Source organism: Phlebotomus papatasi, chromosome 1, assembly GCF_024763615.1.
Source record: "Phlebotomus papatasi isolate M1 chromosome 1, Ppap_2.1, whole genome shotgun sequence".
Classification (NCBI taxonomy): Eukaryota; Metazoa; Arthropoda; class Insecta; order Diptera; family Psychodidae; genus Phlebotomus; species Phlebotomus papatasi.
In genome coordinates this window covers 58,219,884-58,237,835 of record NC_077222.1, presented here as the reverse complement: position 1 = coordinate 58,237,835, position 17,952 = coordinate 58,219,884, and the positions used below count along the sequence as shown (strand labels likewise).

General features: G+C 35.0%; 3 protein-coding genes across 7 annotated transcripts in view; 1 reads left to right on the top strand and 2 right to left on the bottom strand.

Annotated features, from left to right (window-relative positions):
- The window catches only part of LOC129809251 (serine/threonine-protein phosphatase 2A 56 kDa regulatory subunit delta isoform), a 40,137-nt gene extending 37,211 nt beyond the window's left edge, over positions 1-2,926 (bottom strand). For 2 of the 4 annotated variants that reach the window (XM_055859124.1, XM_055859134.1), the window contains exons 1-2: positions 2,582-2,926; positions 2,334-2,387 (exon numbers count right to left, since the gene is read on the bottom strand). In XM_055859124.1, coding sequence (XP_055715099.1) covers positions 2,334-2,369 — 36 coding nt within the window. In that variant the 5' untranslated portion in view covers positions 2,370-2,387; positions 2,582-2,926. Of the gene's footprint in view, positions 1-2,333; positions 2,388-2,455; positions 2,552-2,581 lie in introns of those variants that run through there. The other 2 variants (XM_055859110.1, XM_055859118.1) reach the window with 2 other exon arrangements.
- Positions 2,927-6,940: 4,014 nt separating this feature from the next.
- Positions 6,941-13,631, top strand: LOC129809175 (zinc finger FYVE domain-containing protein 26 homolog). Its single transcript, XM_055858989.1, has 3 exons — positions 6,941-7,051; positions 7,109-8,776; positions 11,992-13,631. Exons 1-3 carry the CDS (start codon positions 7,028-7,030, stop codon positions 13,579-13,581), a joined length of 3,282 nt encoding a protein of 1,093 aa, XP_055714964.1. The 5' UTR covers positions 6,941-7,027; the 3' UTR covers positions 13,582-13,631.
- LOC129809211 (RNA-binding protein with serine-rich domain 1) lies at positions 11,874-17,698 on the bottom strand. Of its 2 annotated transcripts, XM_055859034.1 has the most exons (3): positions 17,562-17,698; positions 16,565-17,482; positions 11,874-12,120 (listed from the first exon to the last, which is right to left on the bottom strand). In XM_055859034.1, coding segments are annotated over exons 1-2 (900 nt in total). In that variant the 5' UTR covers positions 17,564-17,698; the 3' UTR covers positions 11,874-12,120; positions 16,565-16,584. The 2 variants fall into 2 exon arrangements, with proteins under 2 accessions (XP_055715009.1, XP_055715004.1); XM_055859029.1 differs by lacking the exon at positions 11,874-12,120 and having other exon boundaries at positions 16,484-17,482.
- Positions 17,699-17,952: the final 254 nt, after the last annotated feature.

The following is a 17,952-nucleotide window of genomic DNA, read 5'->3' as shown; positions in this document are numbered from 1 at the left end:
GATGATAAGCCAACTAATATTTAATAGAAATGTGTAAGTCTCTTAGGAAAACTAAAAGAAAATTCACATTATTTGAAGGCATGAACGTTCGAAGGGAGAGCACTTTCCCCCACTTTTGTATTCACTTCTACACGTATTAAGATTAATTTAGAAAAAGCAAAAACGGTAAACTTCTTGTCAAGGTTCCAAACAACACTTCTAAAATGAAACTAAGAAAAAAATTGAGTTTATATTAAAAACATAGGAAATTTTACTCATAAAACTCTTGTGAAAACTTTTGAAATACATTTAAAATGAGTCTAGGCTTAGTGAAATTAAAGTTTAGTATAAAATACATGTGAATAATGTGAATTACATTGTTTTGAACAACTGAAAATATTTCCCGCCTTGGACATTTTACTTACACTGGATGGCGCTGTTCTCAGTGAGTTATCTAATCGAAAAAAATGAAGGTGTCATATCACTTCTCCATTGCTTCTTTGAAAATCGATTAAAAGAGCAATGGCACAGTCTGTTCAATGCTAATCTGTCCATCATCTTCTACACCAATGACCTTGAATTATTCCTTCTAGCCATTCATCAAGGTCAATTGTTTAATGTGTTAAACAGCTCGGGAAAACTTATTTTTCAAGTTTTTAAACAACTTTGGATGTGTTTGAGAGGTCTTTTAATACCGAGTTTTAATTGAAACTTTTGTTATGTTTTTCTTTTTGTATTTTTTCAAATCCCTTAAGTCAATAAGTTTCTCAACTGACCCCGAAATGGGTAAAACATTGAGAAGTGTTAAGATTTATATGATGCTTATAAAGGTTTCTAAAATTATCTCGTAAAGAATTTAAGTTTGCAGTTCTAGGATTCAGTAAAGACTTTTACGGGCTTCGGACCTGAGGCTTATGCCGGCTTCAGACTGGAGGTTTAGTCCAGTTCCCGAAAGTCTCAAAAAAATCTAATAACAAGCAATTTTATTGATTTTTCAAAATCTAATGAATCATTTGCCCTTAATATTCAAACCTAAACAGCAATTTCCTGAAAAATCATGCTTGATGAGGAATTAGAGAAGTTAGGCCAGATAGCTAAGCCTTAGATCTGAAGCCCGTATTAGCTATTGTTATAAATTACGACTTTTTGACTAAATTTAACTTAGGACTCGATTATTAAAGATAACTGTCCTATTAGGTTTTCAAAAAGCAATAAAATTGCTTGCTATTTAGGATTTTGAGACCTTCGCAAACTGGGATAAACCTCTAGTGTGAAGACCGTTTTATCCACCTTTCTACTCCTTCCCCATTTATTTTATTTACTTTTTCAGTCATTCGACTTCCACAACATTTTAAAAAACCAATCTCAATAGTTTGCACAGAAATTCTTGATAAGTCTAATAGATTTTAAAGAACAAGGACAATCCGGATTATGACACTTTCCTTAAAAATTTAATGCTTTCAGATATTCGTGAGGCAATAAACCAAGAGAATAGAACTTTCTATGTACATAGAAGAGAAAATTGTCTAAAAGGGAGGCAATCACGATGAGGAAGATTAGATGTGCTTGCGTTCCATAAAACCAGAACAAATATCGACTTTGATTTCTCAACGATTTTAGTGTGACAATTGTGGTATTTTCTTATGTGCTCTCTGGCCTAATAAAAAAACTGTACAATAATAGCTATTGAATGTTGAGACAAACACATGAAAGTCATGAAATCGTGTAAAAATGCTCATCAGCGGCCTTTTTAACCCAACTAATTACTCTTGTCGCCCATGCAATTTAATGATTTTCATGAGAAGAAAACAGAAATTGAATATCAATCATTTGCATAAATTAACTGTGTATGTTTGAATGATTTAATGAAAAAAATCAATTGTACATGAAGTCTCTCTTTCTTTCCGTTGGCCAACACTCTCAATGTATATTATGTACATAAAGGCAGTCTCAGCCAGAGATCGTCGTGTGTGGAGAGAGAGATAATCAAGGCCAACAGATGACGATGCCTATGGTCAAAAGACGACATTACGCACTCACCTCAATTAATGTGACTCTGTGCCTCCTCCGGAACCGAGGGACAAACAGAGAGTACTCTCGAGGGAAATTGACTTAGATTAGTGCGGTCGATGGAATGTGAAAATGAGAAATTGACATGAAGTGTGAAGGGCTGTTGCCTGATGGGCATTTTCCGGAAACTTTCTCTATGCCTTAGATGGATCTTGGAGATTTTTCTCCAACTCCAAGAGAGACTAATAAATTCACAAGGCCGGAAAGTAGGGTTAACGGAGGATTTGCCGGACAATCCGGTGTAAGGGTTTTTTTTCGTGTTCTTAAGGGGCCCCAACACTCACCTCAGTAGACTCTCCATTCTGTTGTGGTTTATCCATATTGTCCAATTTTCAAGCCTGCAAAACAATACACAAGAAATCACTCAAGAGCCCCCCATAGCACTTTAGGAGAGGAAATTACTGACGGAGACACAGAGAAAATGCTCAGAAATTAGCATCCCGTTTGACGGGGCGGACAAGTGAAAAATCCGCCTTGCCGCTCACGCCCGAGATGCTTTTGCCTCTGAGCACCTAATAAATCAAATACACACCGTTTTCTGAATTAATTTGGAGATGAATTGCAAAAGAAAGATTGACGATATGTTCATGCAAAAGTTGGAATTGTTGGGGAAGTTTTGTGTGAACAAAAAAAAGAAAGAAAAAAAACTTTTTTCCGTAAAAACTGCTACGTTTCTCGCTTGCAATACTTTTCCGAGTTACAGACACAATACACTTGACTTGCCGGCCCGTCCCTTTTCCTTTTTAGGCATTATAAATACTAAATCGATTTAATTTCAACGTAGATACGCGCTGCAAAACTCAATCCACGGACGTGAAAACTAAAAAACTATGCAACAATGGCGGATCCATCGGATTGTCAGACAACTCACCACTGTGGTGTGCGTCGAAAATTTCCAGCGGCTGCTGGGATGATTCTAATGAAATCCTACATAAAAATAAAAATACTACTTTATCAAATTTTATGAGATATGTGAACAAAAATTAGAATAGATAAAAAAGCGTCTCAATTATATCAACCGTATATATAGTTTATCTCAACCGGCGACAAAAACGGCTAAAAGGGCTTAGCCGCCGCCGGCTGATCTTCCAGGGGAAAGGAGGTGAAATTCAGTTTCAGTGGTGAGTTTAGTAAATATGACCCAAATGACCCAAAAATGCCCTAAAAATTTTATTTTCAAATTTTTAACTGACGTTTTCAAATCTTTCAGGAAACACTGTAAATTCGTCGCTTATATCAGTAATTGTCGTAACTTGTGCTAAATATTAACTTCACTAAATAATTCCTTAGAAGTTGTTATTATTGATTTTACTTAAGCAAAGAATAACAAAGAATCTGAGGAGTTTAATATCAAAATAATTTAAAAATTATTTTAAACCATATATTGAAAAAATTTTCCTACGCCAGCATAGGGATTTTTTTCAATATACATAAATTTCTCTAGTGCACAGAGGCTATAAGAATGCCAGTATACCTACTTCTTATGTTTTTGATTTTTCAGCATACAGAATACTCGTAGTCTCGTAATGTAACCCAATATGATGAAAACTTTCAATTTGCAAGTTTTCCAAATAATAGTTAGTTTCAATAGAAAATTAGGTTGCCTTTGCATCACATCATTATCATAAAATTTACCATTGAATCATTTATTTCATCATTCAAATTTTAATGGTTTAATTTTAATAAATTATATTAATTGCCGGCAACAAAACCTTCAAAATGTGTCGTTTAATCAATTTAAATCAAGTTTTGAGGATCAAGTCTATATTTTATTAATAAATAGTTCAAATTCTAAATATTAAGTGATTAAAAAACAAAAATCATACACTTGAACGTACACTATGAATCGCATTAAAATTTTATTGGGCAATTGTAATAACGAAAATACCGCAAGAATTTCTCAAATTTTATCTAAGAGTTTTCTTACCAAAATTTTTCATATTTCGTCTTTCTATTTAACTCTTTCTGGACTGTTGTAAAAACTCTATTGTTGGTTGTATCAGCCGTTGTCATATCTGCTTTTGTTTCGCGTCTGCATTTGGTGTAAGCTACGATACAGACGTTCGTCGCCTCTTGCGTGAAATACTGACATAAATCGAGCCAAAGGATGCAAACGACTATATCCAGTGAGCTCATTCAACAATTTTTAAATAAGAAATTGTTAGTTCAAGAATTATAATGCCATTCCAATAAAAAAATGAAAAGGGGAAATCTTTCTTCTGAACATTTTCTAAGTACATGACTGTTTCCATGTGCTTCTGCCTGATCGACATTTCTTCGTATTGGTTCCTGACACGACTGTTTTTCCCAGTCCTCGATGTGTTCCAAAAATAACCAAACGATTGGGACAGGAACCAACACAAAAATAGTAGAGAATTTTTTAGTACTAAAAAACTGTTTAGGAGGGAGATACCATATTTTTTAGCACTGTTTTTCAAAGTATTTCTACATAATCGACTTTTCTTTGCATTGGTTCCTGTCACGACTGTTTGTTAGTTTTAAAACATGGCTAGGGCTTAGAAAGACAGTCGAGGCAGGAACCAACACAAATAAAAGTCGATAATGCAAAAGTACTTGAGAACAGTAAAGTGCTAAAAAACATGTGCATTTTTCATTGGGCACCATTAATCGGATTTCTGCGAAAAATCGTATTTTTAGCAAATTATAAATAATCCAAAAGTGTTTTTTTTTTGTGGATAAGATCCATATTTTCCTTTGGGTATCACGTTTCCAAAAGATGAGGAAGTTAGCTCTGCATTGAGTTTTTTTCAAAGTAAATAAAGAGTATAGTAGGGGAGACTGGGGCACATGTAACCATTTTCGATAGATGCGAATTTGAGGTGATTTTCCAAGGACACCGTGATTTTTTGGAAAATATTTCTTAGCTCATGTTTTACCCTTGGGTATAGGCAATTCGTCGAGGTCGAGGGTAATGCGGATGCTGGAAAACAATTGAGTTTTCCATAAAAATAAAATTTGTGTCCCTGTGCATTTTTCTCTTTTCACAAAATACCTGGGGTAGAAGTAACCACTTTCTGGGGAGGATGTAAACACCTTTTTTCCCACCCTTGAAATTAACTTTGTACCACTTTCGATTATTTTAATTACTTAAGAGATATATAAAAACTGTATATTTTTCAAAAAATCACGACACTTTTTACAAAGAATAATTGAAATAGCAAAAAAACTAAAAGCATGTATATCAAAGACATTTTCCAATGGATTTTCCCCATATTTTGACATCATGTGACTTTTTATTGAACACAGCGCCACCAATTTTTTTCGTAGTCAATGAATTATAGATATTTCGCATGAAGGTCAATTTCCCGCTCTTTTACCTACTCATTTTGTGAAATTGAAATTGCCTGTTTACATCTACCCCAAATGCTGTTTTCTGATCAATTATTAATTCTTTCAAAAAAATGAGAATATCAATTTCTCTAGTAAATGCATTAATATAATCCTAAAAGATGTAGGAAAGAACTGATATTGCTACATTTCGATTATTCTACACAGTTTTTAATTTCCAGGTGGAAATCCAAATGACCAAAATAATTGAAATATCAACATTTTCAGGAAAAATGATTTTTATTTTTAAAGTATTAGGATTATATTGACCAATTCATCTGTGGACATACATCCCCATGGTATCTAAGAATGCTTATGGGTTTTATCCTCTGGAGTCTTAAAATTATTGAAAAAAATCACAGTGTTTACTACTACCCCAGATTACTATTGCCCCAGTTCCCCCTATGTAATGTTTAGAGACAGTTTATCATCTTTATTTACTTTAAAATCATTCTTAATACATTTAAAAATGAATAAAAATGTAAACATAGCTTTGGTGCCCTATTTCGGCCACCTTCATTCTCATAGTTCTTGACCTTCGGGAATTCTTCCAATATCTTTTTCACGTCATCTCGTGTGTCGAAGCTACGTTTTTTGTTATTCTTTTGCATTGTGTAATCTCTGGATTATGTAAAAACTAAAAATTCATGGAAATTTGAGGAACAAAAAAGGTGGTCGGAATTGCGAGCTGGCCGGAATTTGGCACACTTACCCTAAGCTTCTTAGGAAAACTAAAAGAAAATTCACATTATTCGAAGGTATGAACGTTCGAAGGGAGAGTACTTTCCCCTATATATCGCCTCTCTGATCAGAATATTAAGGCAACATCAACCAAGATGTAACAAGATGATTTTTTTTTTAAATTTTTTTTTCTAAGCTTCCAGAAGTTCTGGGTAATTATTTTAAGTTTTGTAATCTCCCAAATCTTACATGATACTCTATAACTTTTTTGAAGGCTATGTTTTTCTATCTAAAAAAATTGAAATATGTTATCTATTTTTAAGATAAGAAAACAGAAATGTTTTAGGCATAATTTATTTAAGGAATTTTTATTCGCTTTATTCTAGTTTCTGTAAATAATATAAAATAGTAATATTGTTTTTATTAAATAAATTTATTCGTCTACATTACGATTCTGCTACAAACGATTTTCCCTGTTTCAGTAAGAAAAGTGCTTTTCAAGTAATTTTCTACAAGCTGTTTTAATAAAGAAGTCTTTCTACTGGTCTAGAACAGATAGAAAAGGCGAACTGGAGACCAAGATGGACTATGTTTTAATTTTCAGCTGTTCTAAATTATTCTAGTTTATGCTTATACTACTAATTTTGTGTAAGATTTTTCTATTCGAAAATATATTTATTTTATGCAGTTTTTGCTTTAAAAAAGTCTTAAACTATGTCATATCTAAAAAAAAACATTAAATTTCTGAACTTAACAATATGAGATGGAAAATTAAAAAATACGTGTGCCGTTACAGTTACACAAATGCGAATTGATAATTCCGATCTTTTCCAGCCACCCCAGCCACCAGCCATTCAGTTGTGATTGTGATTTTATTGTGAGTGGACGTGTTTGGGAATTACACTGGTGCAATATTCCTGACCAATGTGACTGTCTTTTAAATTTAATAATGAAAAAGCAAGTGAAAAGAAAGGTATTTCTCGCAGAAAATCCTGACTGAATTTTTAGTGAAAATTAATTATATTCTCAGCAACTGATCCCGAGGAATATTCTCGTGGAATACCATCCAGAATTCGAAGCCCTCGTTCTCTTTGGCAAACTTATTGGGTATTATGCATTGTGGCGGGAGAAGAGTATTCTCTCCATTGAGACCAGCATTCTGGCCAATCTCTCAGAGATTCTCAGAAAATCACAGAAATGTCTGGTCAGATACGCAAGAGGATTTACTCTGGAAGTTTTTCGACAAATCAAGATCATTGAGTTCATTCAGAATATCTCCTTATCCTCAATTCGCCGTGACATCCGTCTCACCCACTTATTTGCATCTTCATGCATCTCCTCCCTCTCAGCTGATCATCTTAGCTTATCAGACGTGCCACTGACTGAAATCCAATCATTGCTAAGGCAGGAGTCGATATTAAATGGACAAATAGCGAAAATGCTGGGAATTTATCGAGAATGGGATGAAGACAAGCAAATAGGGGCAGTATTCAGTCAATTACTCGGTCACCAGCACTATGAATCATCATCACTGTGGTTGAAAATACAACCAAAGGCTGATATCTCCAACTGTAAAAGCACAATTCACTTGGTTCTGGACAAATATCTCGATAACAGGGACGAATATCGCCGTATTCTCGAATGCATCTCTAACTTCCCGCTCGATGAAGTGATTCAAATGATTTATTCCCTTCCTCCTGCTATTTTCAGGAGTGATATTCTGGATATTCTTGTTCCCAGAATCCTTGAAAATGGTCCCTGGACAATTAAATCTCAAGCACTGATTCTAAGTGATTTGATCCTAAAGGAAGTCAACAAAGGAGACACAACGCAATATGACAATCTCCTGGACCATCTTTTGACCAAACCTTTGGATATCATTGAAGTTTTTCTAATGAATCAAGACTGGGAACTTCTAGATAGAGTTATTCCTGCCATTTTAAGCTACCTTTCTTCAGAATCCTGCCCTTTTTGCCATCAGAATGATAATTTTACACAAAACCGAACTACTTTTGCCGATCAACATTCTTCCAGTCCTCTGACTATTGAATGCCTGGACAATTTATTTATTGTCTATGCTCTTCAATCCGTGGACATTCAAATTGTCCTTTCTGACTCATCTCAATCATCCACGAGCCTTGAAAAAATCACCCTGGACTTCGATATGCCACATAAAGCCCCATCTAAAGAGAACTGGATCCCTGATGAAGCTGTTACAGCGTGCATGGCATGCAAATTGACGACCTTTTCAATGCTGAAGAGACGCCACCATTGTCGACGTTGTGGCCGAGTTGTCTGCAAAAATTGCTCCAGCCAGAAACGTCGCATCCCTGATATGTATCGTAATCTCAGGGTTCGCGTATGTGATGATTGTGTACGTTGGGAGAAACAGCCAGTAACTGCCACTCCCACAAAAGTACGTCTTCGGTCAGATGAAGATGTGTGGATTTTTTCTGGAGACACAAATGAAGATCACATGCTTCGCGATCAATTCACGTACGAGGATGCTCCAAGTGCAGCTATCTGCATAAGCATTCTAAATTATCATTCTTCAGATCTCAATGCAGCCAAATTCTTGCTCTGGGAATGTGATCGCCTTGAAGCTCTACTACGACCCCTTCGACCAGGATCCATAAATCCCGAGATCGACTACTTGGCAGTCGCCAAGATGATGAGATGCTTAGCAATTGGAGCAAAGGTAAAAATCCTCTACTTTGCTTATTTAATTTTGTTCTGAGGTTTCCCACCAATTTTTTTTTGTACGAAATGTGATAGTCATTATCACAGAATAAATTCCTTCGAATGCTACTGTATTAAGAATTGAGAGTGTGAGATGATATTCTCATATTCTATTATCACATTCAATTTTGTATTTATTAAAACCATTGCAATAAAAATGCAAAGATAATTAATTAGTCCAGCTCTCATCCAGCTGAATGCGATAAAATGTGTATCAATTGCATTTCACACATTTAAAAAACATAAATCTTAATATTTCTCAAGTGAAAGTGTACAAGTACAATGTGTACAAATTCATTAAGACAATAAGATGTTAACAGCCGTGAATAATAATATGCTAGATAATAATGGTCAAAAGTGGTGTACAAATATAGAAGACTTTACACATAATATGTGGAAGTACAGAGAACACAGAGAAAACTTAAGACCATGTGGTTAGCCGTGCAGAATTCGAATCTCGAGCAGAAAAAATATTAAATTTTATGTCCGAAAATATGCCGGTTAATTTAGCTTTCTGTTGAGAAATGCTGTGCGTTGATACCAGCGTAGCTGTTACATGATAAGAATTTTTTGATATTTACCATATTTACGGATATTGATAACAATTTGTAATGACGATTGCTTTATTTTAAGAATAAAAGGGAAAAATATATCTTGCGTTTTTACAAAGAAAATCGACAATTATCCGAATTAACCCATAATAATTGAAGAATATGACTGTTTTTTAAACATCCATGTCTTAGGGTAAATTAAGCTAATTCAAAACCTGCTCCAAATGGAAATTTTTCGCTACTCCAAATGGAAACGTCATTGTTTTCATGATAAACTCAGTACTAAATTATTATATTTATATATTTCCTATACCACAGTTTCATTATTTAGTTAATTTTGCTCCAAATAAAGCGGAAATCCATTCGTATTCACAAATTTTAATTTGTTAATTTCTCAGAAAAATTAAAAGTGTACCTTTTCACCATCGAATTTTTCATCGATCGACCATGTTTTCCAATGAAAAACACAATGAGGTGACTGTTGTTTATTCGTTTTGTTTAACATTTAGGTCATATTTCTGGCTAATTTTAGTTAAATTAAGTGCTAATCTTTATTGTTAACGGTACGTGAAGTTTTCAAATGAAACAATTCCCTATTTCGTGAACAAAAAGGGTTTTTCTGAAGTGTCTGCAAATGCTTCAATAGGAAACCTCGGAAATATGGTTTTTTGGAGAGATTTTCTTATTGTTTTAGATGGGAATGGAGAAAAAATCAGGAATAAGAACAATCCTGCACTCAAGAGCAACTCACGAAAGTTTTGGAAGCCTTTCGTCGCGGTTTCACTTACACTGTTTGTCTCCAATTAGGAACTTTTCCTTGTCTCCATTTGGATTAATTTGTTTCCAATAGAAGCATTTTACACTCGCGTATTTTTCTTGTATATAAGAAGTTTTCAAATTATATCTTAAGAATTTTCACTAAACAGTAATATTCTAGAAGAGTGAAGGAGCAAATTTATGTAATGCAAATGTATGTTTAATGTAATTAAAATGTACGCAAGGGGATTTTTCTAGACATGCATTAATATTTTTTCTTGTACGGGATGAGGTTGTCAGTTCCATGCCCGTGGAATCAAGTGCAGTGAAACCTCACTGGATGCAATTCGAACACCTTTAACGCCAGAAAAAAAACTGGTGACCTAAAGGGGATTCGAACCCGTGACATTTGCATCATAGAGTGAGTGCTCTACCACTTGACCCATTGAGTGCCCCGAATAAAGTTTGACCTTCAAAAATTCGATGTAGCAAATTTTTCGGTAATTGTGTTTATGGATAAAATGTTTCCATTACCTCCAAAATATATCCGAAAATAAGAGAAATCTCTAGAGCCGTTTTCAATAAAAACCTAAAAAAAACTTGGTTTGGTGGAGAGGGTAAAGGGAAAAAGGAGGACAGATTGCCTTATACGGGCTTCAGACCTAAGGCTTAGCCATAAGGCTTAACTTTTTTAGATACTTATTAGTCGGTCTTTTTTGGAAAATTTTGACTTAGAAATGAACCATTAAGGGGAATTAATCTATTTGAATCAAAAGAACAAAATAAATTGGTTACTATTCAGGATTTTGAGGCCTTCGGAAACTAAGCTAAAGAAGCTAAACTTCTAGTCTGAAGTCTGTCTTAGATAGACCATATAGACTTATGGGGAGTCACCGAAAATCGGAAGTCGATCTCTCTTACCGTTTATCCTCTAGATCGAAAAAATATATACAACCAATAAATAAAATACTGAAGACTGGAAGTTGATATCTTTTACCGTTAAGCTCCAAAACGGCAACAAATTAAAAATAAATTTGATTATGTACAGTGGAAACTCTTTAAGTTCGAACAATAATAACAAAAAAATCTTAAAACTTAAAACCATTTTTAGTCCCAAATTTATCCCCAAACGAAGGTTTTTTCGGAATTAATTAATTAATTAAAAGTTTAAATAAATTTTAATTTTTCCTATTTCATTATTCCTTTAGCTTATTCTTAGCTATTCTAGCTAAAAATTGCATGGATAAAACTCTTGTCTTTAATATTCTAAATGTAAATTATTAACCTTGGTATTTTCTCAACTATTTCGCATATTTTGGGACTCTAGGTAGCCCAAAGAAAAATATGTATATCTTAAGAAATAAACATTAGATGCCACAAAAATGTCCAAATCTAGGATATTTCTGTAGGACCTCAGTACAAGAATAAATATGATATCGTCTCTTACTACCTTTCCTTTTTGACCAGTGAGTGTTATGTATCTATGATCCAAATAAAAATCTGCATAAACCATTTGTTTCAACAAATTATTAACTGCGCACTGTTCCAGAGGACTTTAAATAAAAAGTTTGAACTTGTAAATATTTAGTCAAATTGAATGCGACACAAGTTAATACTCTCAGTGATGATAATCTCTGTTAAATCAAGAACACTAAATCTATAAGGGCACACATTCCATAGAATGCACATAAACTACATGTGCTCAATTTCAGTTCCTCCGGAATGAGTTCATTGAAAAATGGGAATATATTTACTTTTTCTCCCAGTGTTTATTCAATAAATTTGAAGTTATGCGTATAATTTCAATTTGCAGCAATATTATCTCATATACCATTTGTGTGTTATTTGTTTATTTTCTCTATGGCAGATACGCGTTGATCATCCCGCTTGTGATGACTTCAAACTCAAAGCCGATATCATCCTAATGGTAATTGATGCAAAATGCGAATCACTGCTGCCAGTTGAGCGTCTCACAACACGAGATAGCCTGAGAAAACTGAAAGACAATCTTCTATCAGCTGGAATTTGGCAGTTAGCACTCGATATCTCCGTCAAATGTGGCTTTGCCATTGCAGGAGTAATGCAAGCTTGGGGAATTGACTGCCTCCGGCAAGGTCAATATGCACTAGCCCGTGAGAAGATGTCTCATTTCCTTCAGTGCCTAGTACCACCTGCTTTCCTGGACAAAATAGCTCCTATGCTGACAAAGAGGGCAAAACTCGATACATGGGACAATTTAGAGATCATTGATCGCTCAAGGAGATCATCTTCCGTCCTATCGGACATTCTGGCCATCCTAAGGGGCTCATCTGACCAAGAATTTGCCTACAGTGAGAGTATCTACTATGTGATCATGTATGGATCGCATGAGGATATCTTGGGATTCCTCATGAAACACGATAAATTGCATACAGCTCTACTGTACACTCTCAGTCAAAAAGTCTGCTACAGCACATTCATGGGGATCATCTTCCTGCCACAGCTACAGTCAGGCCAAGAAATGACTGTGCTGAATAGTATGAAGAAGATTGACTCGACACTGTGGCGTTGGGAGACTTTTGTCAAGAAATTCTGTTGGTATCTCGAGACTCAACGCAAATTAGAATCACTCTACAACATGCAGATCCTTATGAATGATCCCATTAGGGCTTCAATGACCTGCATCCAATTCTACACGACAAATGCTCAAACCTACACTGATCTCCAAAACAATTTGCGTTACTTGATAACGGCCAAAATGCACTGCCTCTCAGAGATGCACAACATCGAGTATGGAGAGCCCGTTAAGGAAGTCACCAGAATAACGATGGATCTCGAGTCACTGCGTAAGCATATTGAGACTATAGAGATGCAAATAGACATTACGGAATTCCTTTCAAGCGCCGAAGAAAATGGAGAGGATATCATGGAGAATGTAAAGAAATTAGGAAGAAATTGTTCACCTCCAACACTCTTTGGGAATTCAGCAAATATACTGCCTGTTCTTACTCTAGTTTCTGGGAACAGTCTCAGGAGGAATTTTTCCCTAGTCAAGAATATCCTGAAAATTGTATCTCCGCCCCTGGATAAAATTTACGATAGCTGTGCCATATTTCTGGCGGCTGAAAATCGTTTCCGTGACATCAAGGAGATGATCATTTGCGCTAAGGAAGCCAACCACAATATCAATTTCGACAAACTCATTTTTCTGGCTGTAAAGAGTGCCAGTGTTCTGGATGATGTTCACAAGCAGGATGATATCGTGAATATATCTTCCCTGATTGAACTAGTGACGGACATTGTGCTGAAAATCAAGAGTTACACAGCTCTGGGACAACTCAAAACAGCCTATCTCTTGGCTGTGCAGCACAAAAGACCCCAGGATCTCCGGAAGATCGCCCGGAGGGCTCAACTCACCAAACAAACCCAAATCCGAAGACTGTGCGAAAAATATTTCGCAGACAATATCCGTACATAGTGTACGTTTATACGCTAATAAGACTAATAATAAACCGAATTTAATCCAAATAATCGACTGTTCCCAAATCCCTGATTTTATTTAATGCAAATTTCGTCGGCTCCAAATAAGAATATTGTAAGTCTACTTTCAGTAGTATAGAAAGATGATATCATTGGATGCAGAAACCTTAAATCTACATCCCCACAAAATTTTATGTTGATTAATTTCTTCTTGCAAAACTTATTTTAAAAAAAAACTAAAAATACAAACATGTGGCAAGTTAATTTTTTTATATAGAGCTATTTGAAGCCAATTCCTAAATTGATCTCGGACTCAGCTCGCAGTGCTCCGAGGAAAAAAATTATTTAAACAAAAATTTAGTATATTTATCCCTCCATACAGAAAGGTATCTTATAATACGGAAAAACTTCTCACTTTTTAAATATTTAGCATAACAGTAGCGAGTGCAAAAAAAATCCCATTTAAATTTAAATCGAAGTTTGAGAAAGTGGCTTCAAATTTCAGGCAACTTGCCAGGGGCGTGTAAAAATAGCTCGGAGCATTTATCGAACCTATTCCAAAGAATATTATTGTAAAAAGGGTAACACTAGTATTCACCGGAAAATATTTAATCTTTAATTATGGTAAAATGGTTTACAATACTCTAATCTGTAAAAAAAAATTAATTGAGAAATTTTAGGTATTGTAACTCGTTTTACAATAGCAAAAAAATCAGTAAAATTTGCGGCTTACAATAATTCTGCGCGGAAATTTTGATGACTTTCGTATTGCAAAATGACTTACAAAACTATAACTTGGAAAATAATAAAAAAAAAATACTCGGAATAAAATCCGAGTGTTTGCATTGCAATACTATTGTAAAAATTTAGTTATAAATTAAAAGTAAAAAAAAGATATAAATTTAGTGCGAATTCACTTGTCACCATTATCAAAATAGTCAGAAAGGTTAAAAAAATAAAAAGAATTTATATGTAAAAATTAATTACGTTTGAGCATGTAATAAAATTATAATTTCACAAAAAATTGTACATAATAATTTTATCTGTGAATTTATAAATTTGGAAAAGAGAGCAATAAAAATGTACAGATGTGATCGATGAGATCTTATATGATGGACAAATCAAATTTACATATGAAGTTTATATATGAAATTTGTATCTTTAATTCAGTTATTTGTCATAAATAGTATTAAATTATTTTCTCCAGTAAAAAATGAAAAGTTATTAAGGTTTCTAAAAATTTGACTATGCTGACTTTACTTTTTTCTTGATTTAACTTTTTTCTCAGATAAAGTTTAATAAGGGTTTTAAACAATACCTAACAAGAAATTTATCAATCAATCGTATTGCTTGCTACATATAAAAAAAAGTCGATTGTGAAAACTGCTCTCTCTTGGAGTTCGAGCAGTTAAAATATTCACACGATTTAAAGTAAATTGCTGTAACTATGCTCTATTTATATTTTAAAAAAATCTGTATATCAAATTCAATATAAATAATTTCGAGTGTAATGCCCAGCGCACAATAACTTTTGTTTAGTAAACATGTTTTTGACATTTCAATGAGAGTGAGTGAGATCTAGATTTAATCATCTTGCTCATTCTCATGGGAAATTTTGAACACATGTTTTCAAACAAAAGTTATTGTGCGCGTTCCGAGTTCTGATGTTTTTCCAAATTATAGTATTGTATGTCGACTTATCACATGCATCTTGTTAAAAATTCCGCGCTATATTATGATAAGTCGAGAAACATTACAGATTTTTCAGACTTTGTTAAATTTTCCAAAAAAACACTAATAAATGGACATTTTTTTAAGTTTTCCACTAAAAGTACATTCGTGGAACATGTTTCATGTGGAAGCACTTACATTTTTCTACGAAATAATGCAAAAAGTAGAGGTATACTATTTGCACTAAAATTTTTATAGCTTAACACTTGGAAGGACCCTAGTGGCAGCCGCTGCCAATTTAGTTTTCAATGTTATTTTTTATAGTGAAGAATATATCATTTCGCCTGGACGCCTGATTGAATGCGTGCAGAATTTATCTGGCTATTTTTTTCGTTATAAAATTTTTAATAAAAATTAAATATTAATGTAAATATATTGCAAAAACAAAAAACTGCACTCGGAAGGACCAAGTGGCAGTTGCTGCCATTTGCACTTTATATGGGAGTTTGACGTTCTGCAGATGTAATTTTCTTGACTGTTAGTGTATAAAAGCCCTAAAAGAACAGTTTGAAAGTGTTTTTGCTAATTATTGAGATGAAATATAGGGAAAAGTGACATACCTTTAAATGCGTCAAAATCAGAATGCTTCAATTTTTCTCTTATTTCCCAAAGCTAAAAATCCATTTTGTTAAGCGAAGTTAATAGAAAATAGTTAATAGTATTAACTATTGTTCATAAAGTAGAATTTTTCCTTTGAAAAATAAGAGAAAAATTAAAAATTCAAAGGCTGCCGTATTAAAAGGCATACCACTTTCCCTGACTCCATGATTCTGATAAAGATGAAAACATCGAATGGTTAAAAATCTTTAGATACAGTACCCAAGGAAATGAAATTTCTGGTTCAGACACCAGAAAAGAACTGACTAAAGCTCCGAATGTTAAAATGTAATTAAAAATATCAAAATATTATGTAAAATTCGATAAGTGGCAGCGGCTGCCACTTGGTCCTTCCGTGACACTTTTAGTTGGGGTTCTACGAAGTGTTAATATTGTATCTCAAACTTTAAACCTCTCTCCTGAAAAGTTGCATTTTAGACTTACAATAGTCTTCTTTGAAACCGACGATTTTATAAAAATCTAATTATTTGTCAATGCACGTGTATTGAGTCGTTTTTATTCTGGGAACATACCTTTGGTTCGAGATTATGTATATTGTATAAACGTAGCCATAAGTTGTCATCATTTTATTCAGGATCAAATATATGGGTTTTTTCAGCCAAAATGACAAATATATTTTTTATTATGCTTACCTGAAAAGTTCCTGAAGCACTTAGCGAGAGCTTCCAGAACTGTTGCTGTGCCTGCGTCGACGAATAGGGGGGCTCCTGCGACGACGTGGGCTGCGTCTGATGGGAGATCTGCGCCGGAAACGAACCGGTGACTGCATTCTCCAGCGTGGCATTCCGCGATTGTTCCGAATGGGCGATGGACGCCGAATAGGTGGCCTTTGTTTGGGCACCAGCACAGGAGCTGCCGTAATCTCCTGCCCGTCAATCTGACCGCCATCCATATGCTTCATTGCGTTTTCTGCATCATCAGGGCTACTGTATTCCACATAGCAGAAGCCTCTGGTAGCATTAATGGCCCTCTCAAGGGGAAACTCAATGCCCTTGATCTCCCCATAGACACTGAAGATCTCCGCCACATGATCCTTGGTCACATTGCGCGTGAGGCGTCCGATATGGATTCTAGTTGGTCGTGGAGTGACCGAACGTTCCTTTCTGCGCTTGCTACGAGGTGACATCGACCGGGAGCGATTTCTGCCTTCACGAGACTTCTCAGGGCTCTTCCTGTGCACCTTGTCATCCTTGTCGATGCTGCGACGGCGAGAGCGATCCCTCGAACGCGAACGTCGCGAATCCTTCCCATCCTTCTGATTTTTATCCTTTACAGGGCTCTTGCTCCTAGATCTGGTGACGGTTTTGCGCTTAGCCCTCGAGCGTTCAGCTCCACTGCTGGAACTCGATGAAGAGCTGCTCGAGGAAGTACTAGAGCTGGATGAACTCGATCGAGATCCTGAACTGCTCCTCGAAGAGCTGCTATCCGAAGAACTGCCACTGCTGTCACTGCTACTGGACACAGAGCCTCGTTTTTTACGATCTTTCTCGCGACTTCGCCCTTTTCTGTCCTTTTTTTCGGAGTCCGCAGACGCCGACCGGTCTCGCACCCTGAAAATTAAACGTTTACAAATTTAGTCTATATATTGGAAATTTCCACACTAAAAGTACTTTGTAGGATACTACTTACATCTCTGAAGCTATTTGTTCACTTTCTGCAGATATCTACGGCCCAATAACCGAGGAAATTGCAATTTTCTCGGTTGCACAAGCCAAACGAGACAAACAAAATAAAAATGGCCTGACGTTTTTGACTGGAAAGTGACTTCAGCGCTCCTACGTGGCGAACACATCAATTTATTCCAATACATTTTCCGAGGATTCGTCTGGTGGACAAACTATAGAAACAAAATATTTTTTGAGAATTTTCCCCAAAATATGCTCTTGATTTGCATTTTTATTTAATAATTTGGCTTAATTATGATTTGGAATGAAGCCTTGGGTTAAATTTGAGAGAATTAAGTCTGCCAATTTGTGTATATTTTTAAATTTCTGTCCTACGATCTTCCACTAGACACCCC

Bases quoted from the DNA above. Each gene is read 5' to 3' on its own strand.
- LOC129809175 (XM_055858989.1), top strand. From the start codon at position 7,028: ATGAAAAAGCAAGTGAAAAGAAAG. The intron at 7,052-7,108 runs GTATTTCTCGCA...TTATATTCTCAG, and splicing joins AAAAGCAAGTGAAAAGAAAG to CAACTGATCCCGAGGAATAT. The intron at 8,777-11,991 runs GTAAAAATCCTC...TCTCTATGGCAG, and splicing joins GCTTAGCAATTGGAGCAAAG to ATACGCGTTGATCATCCCGC.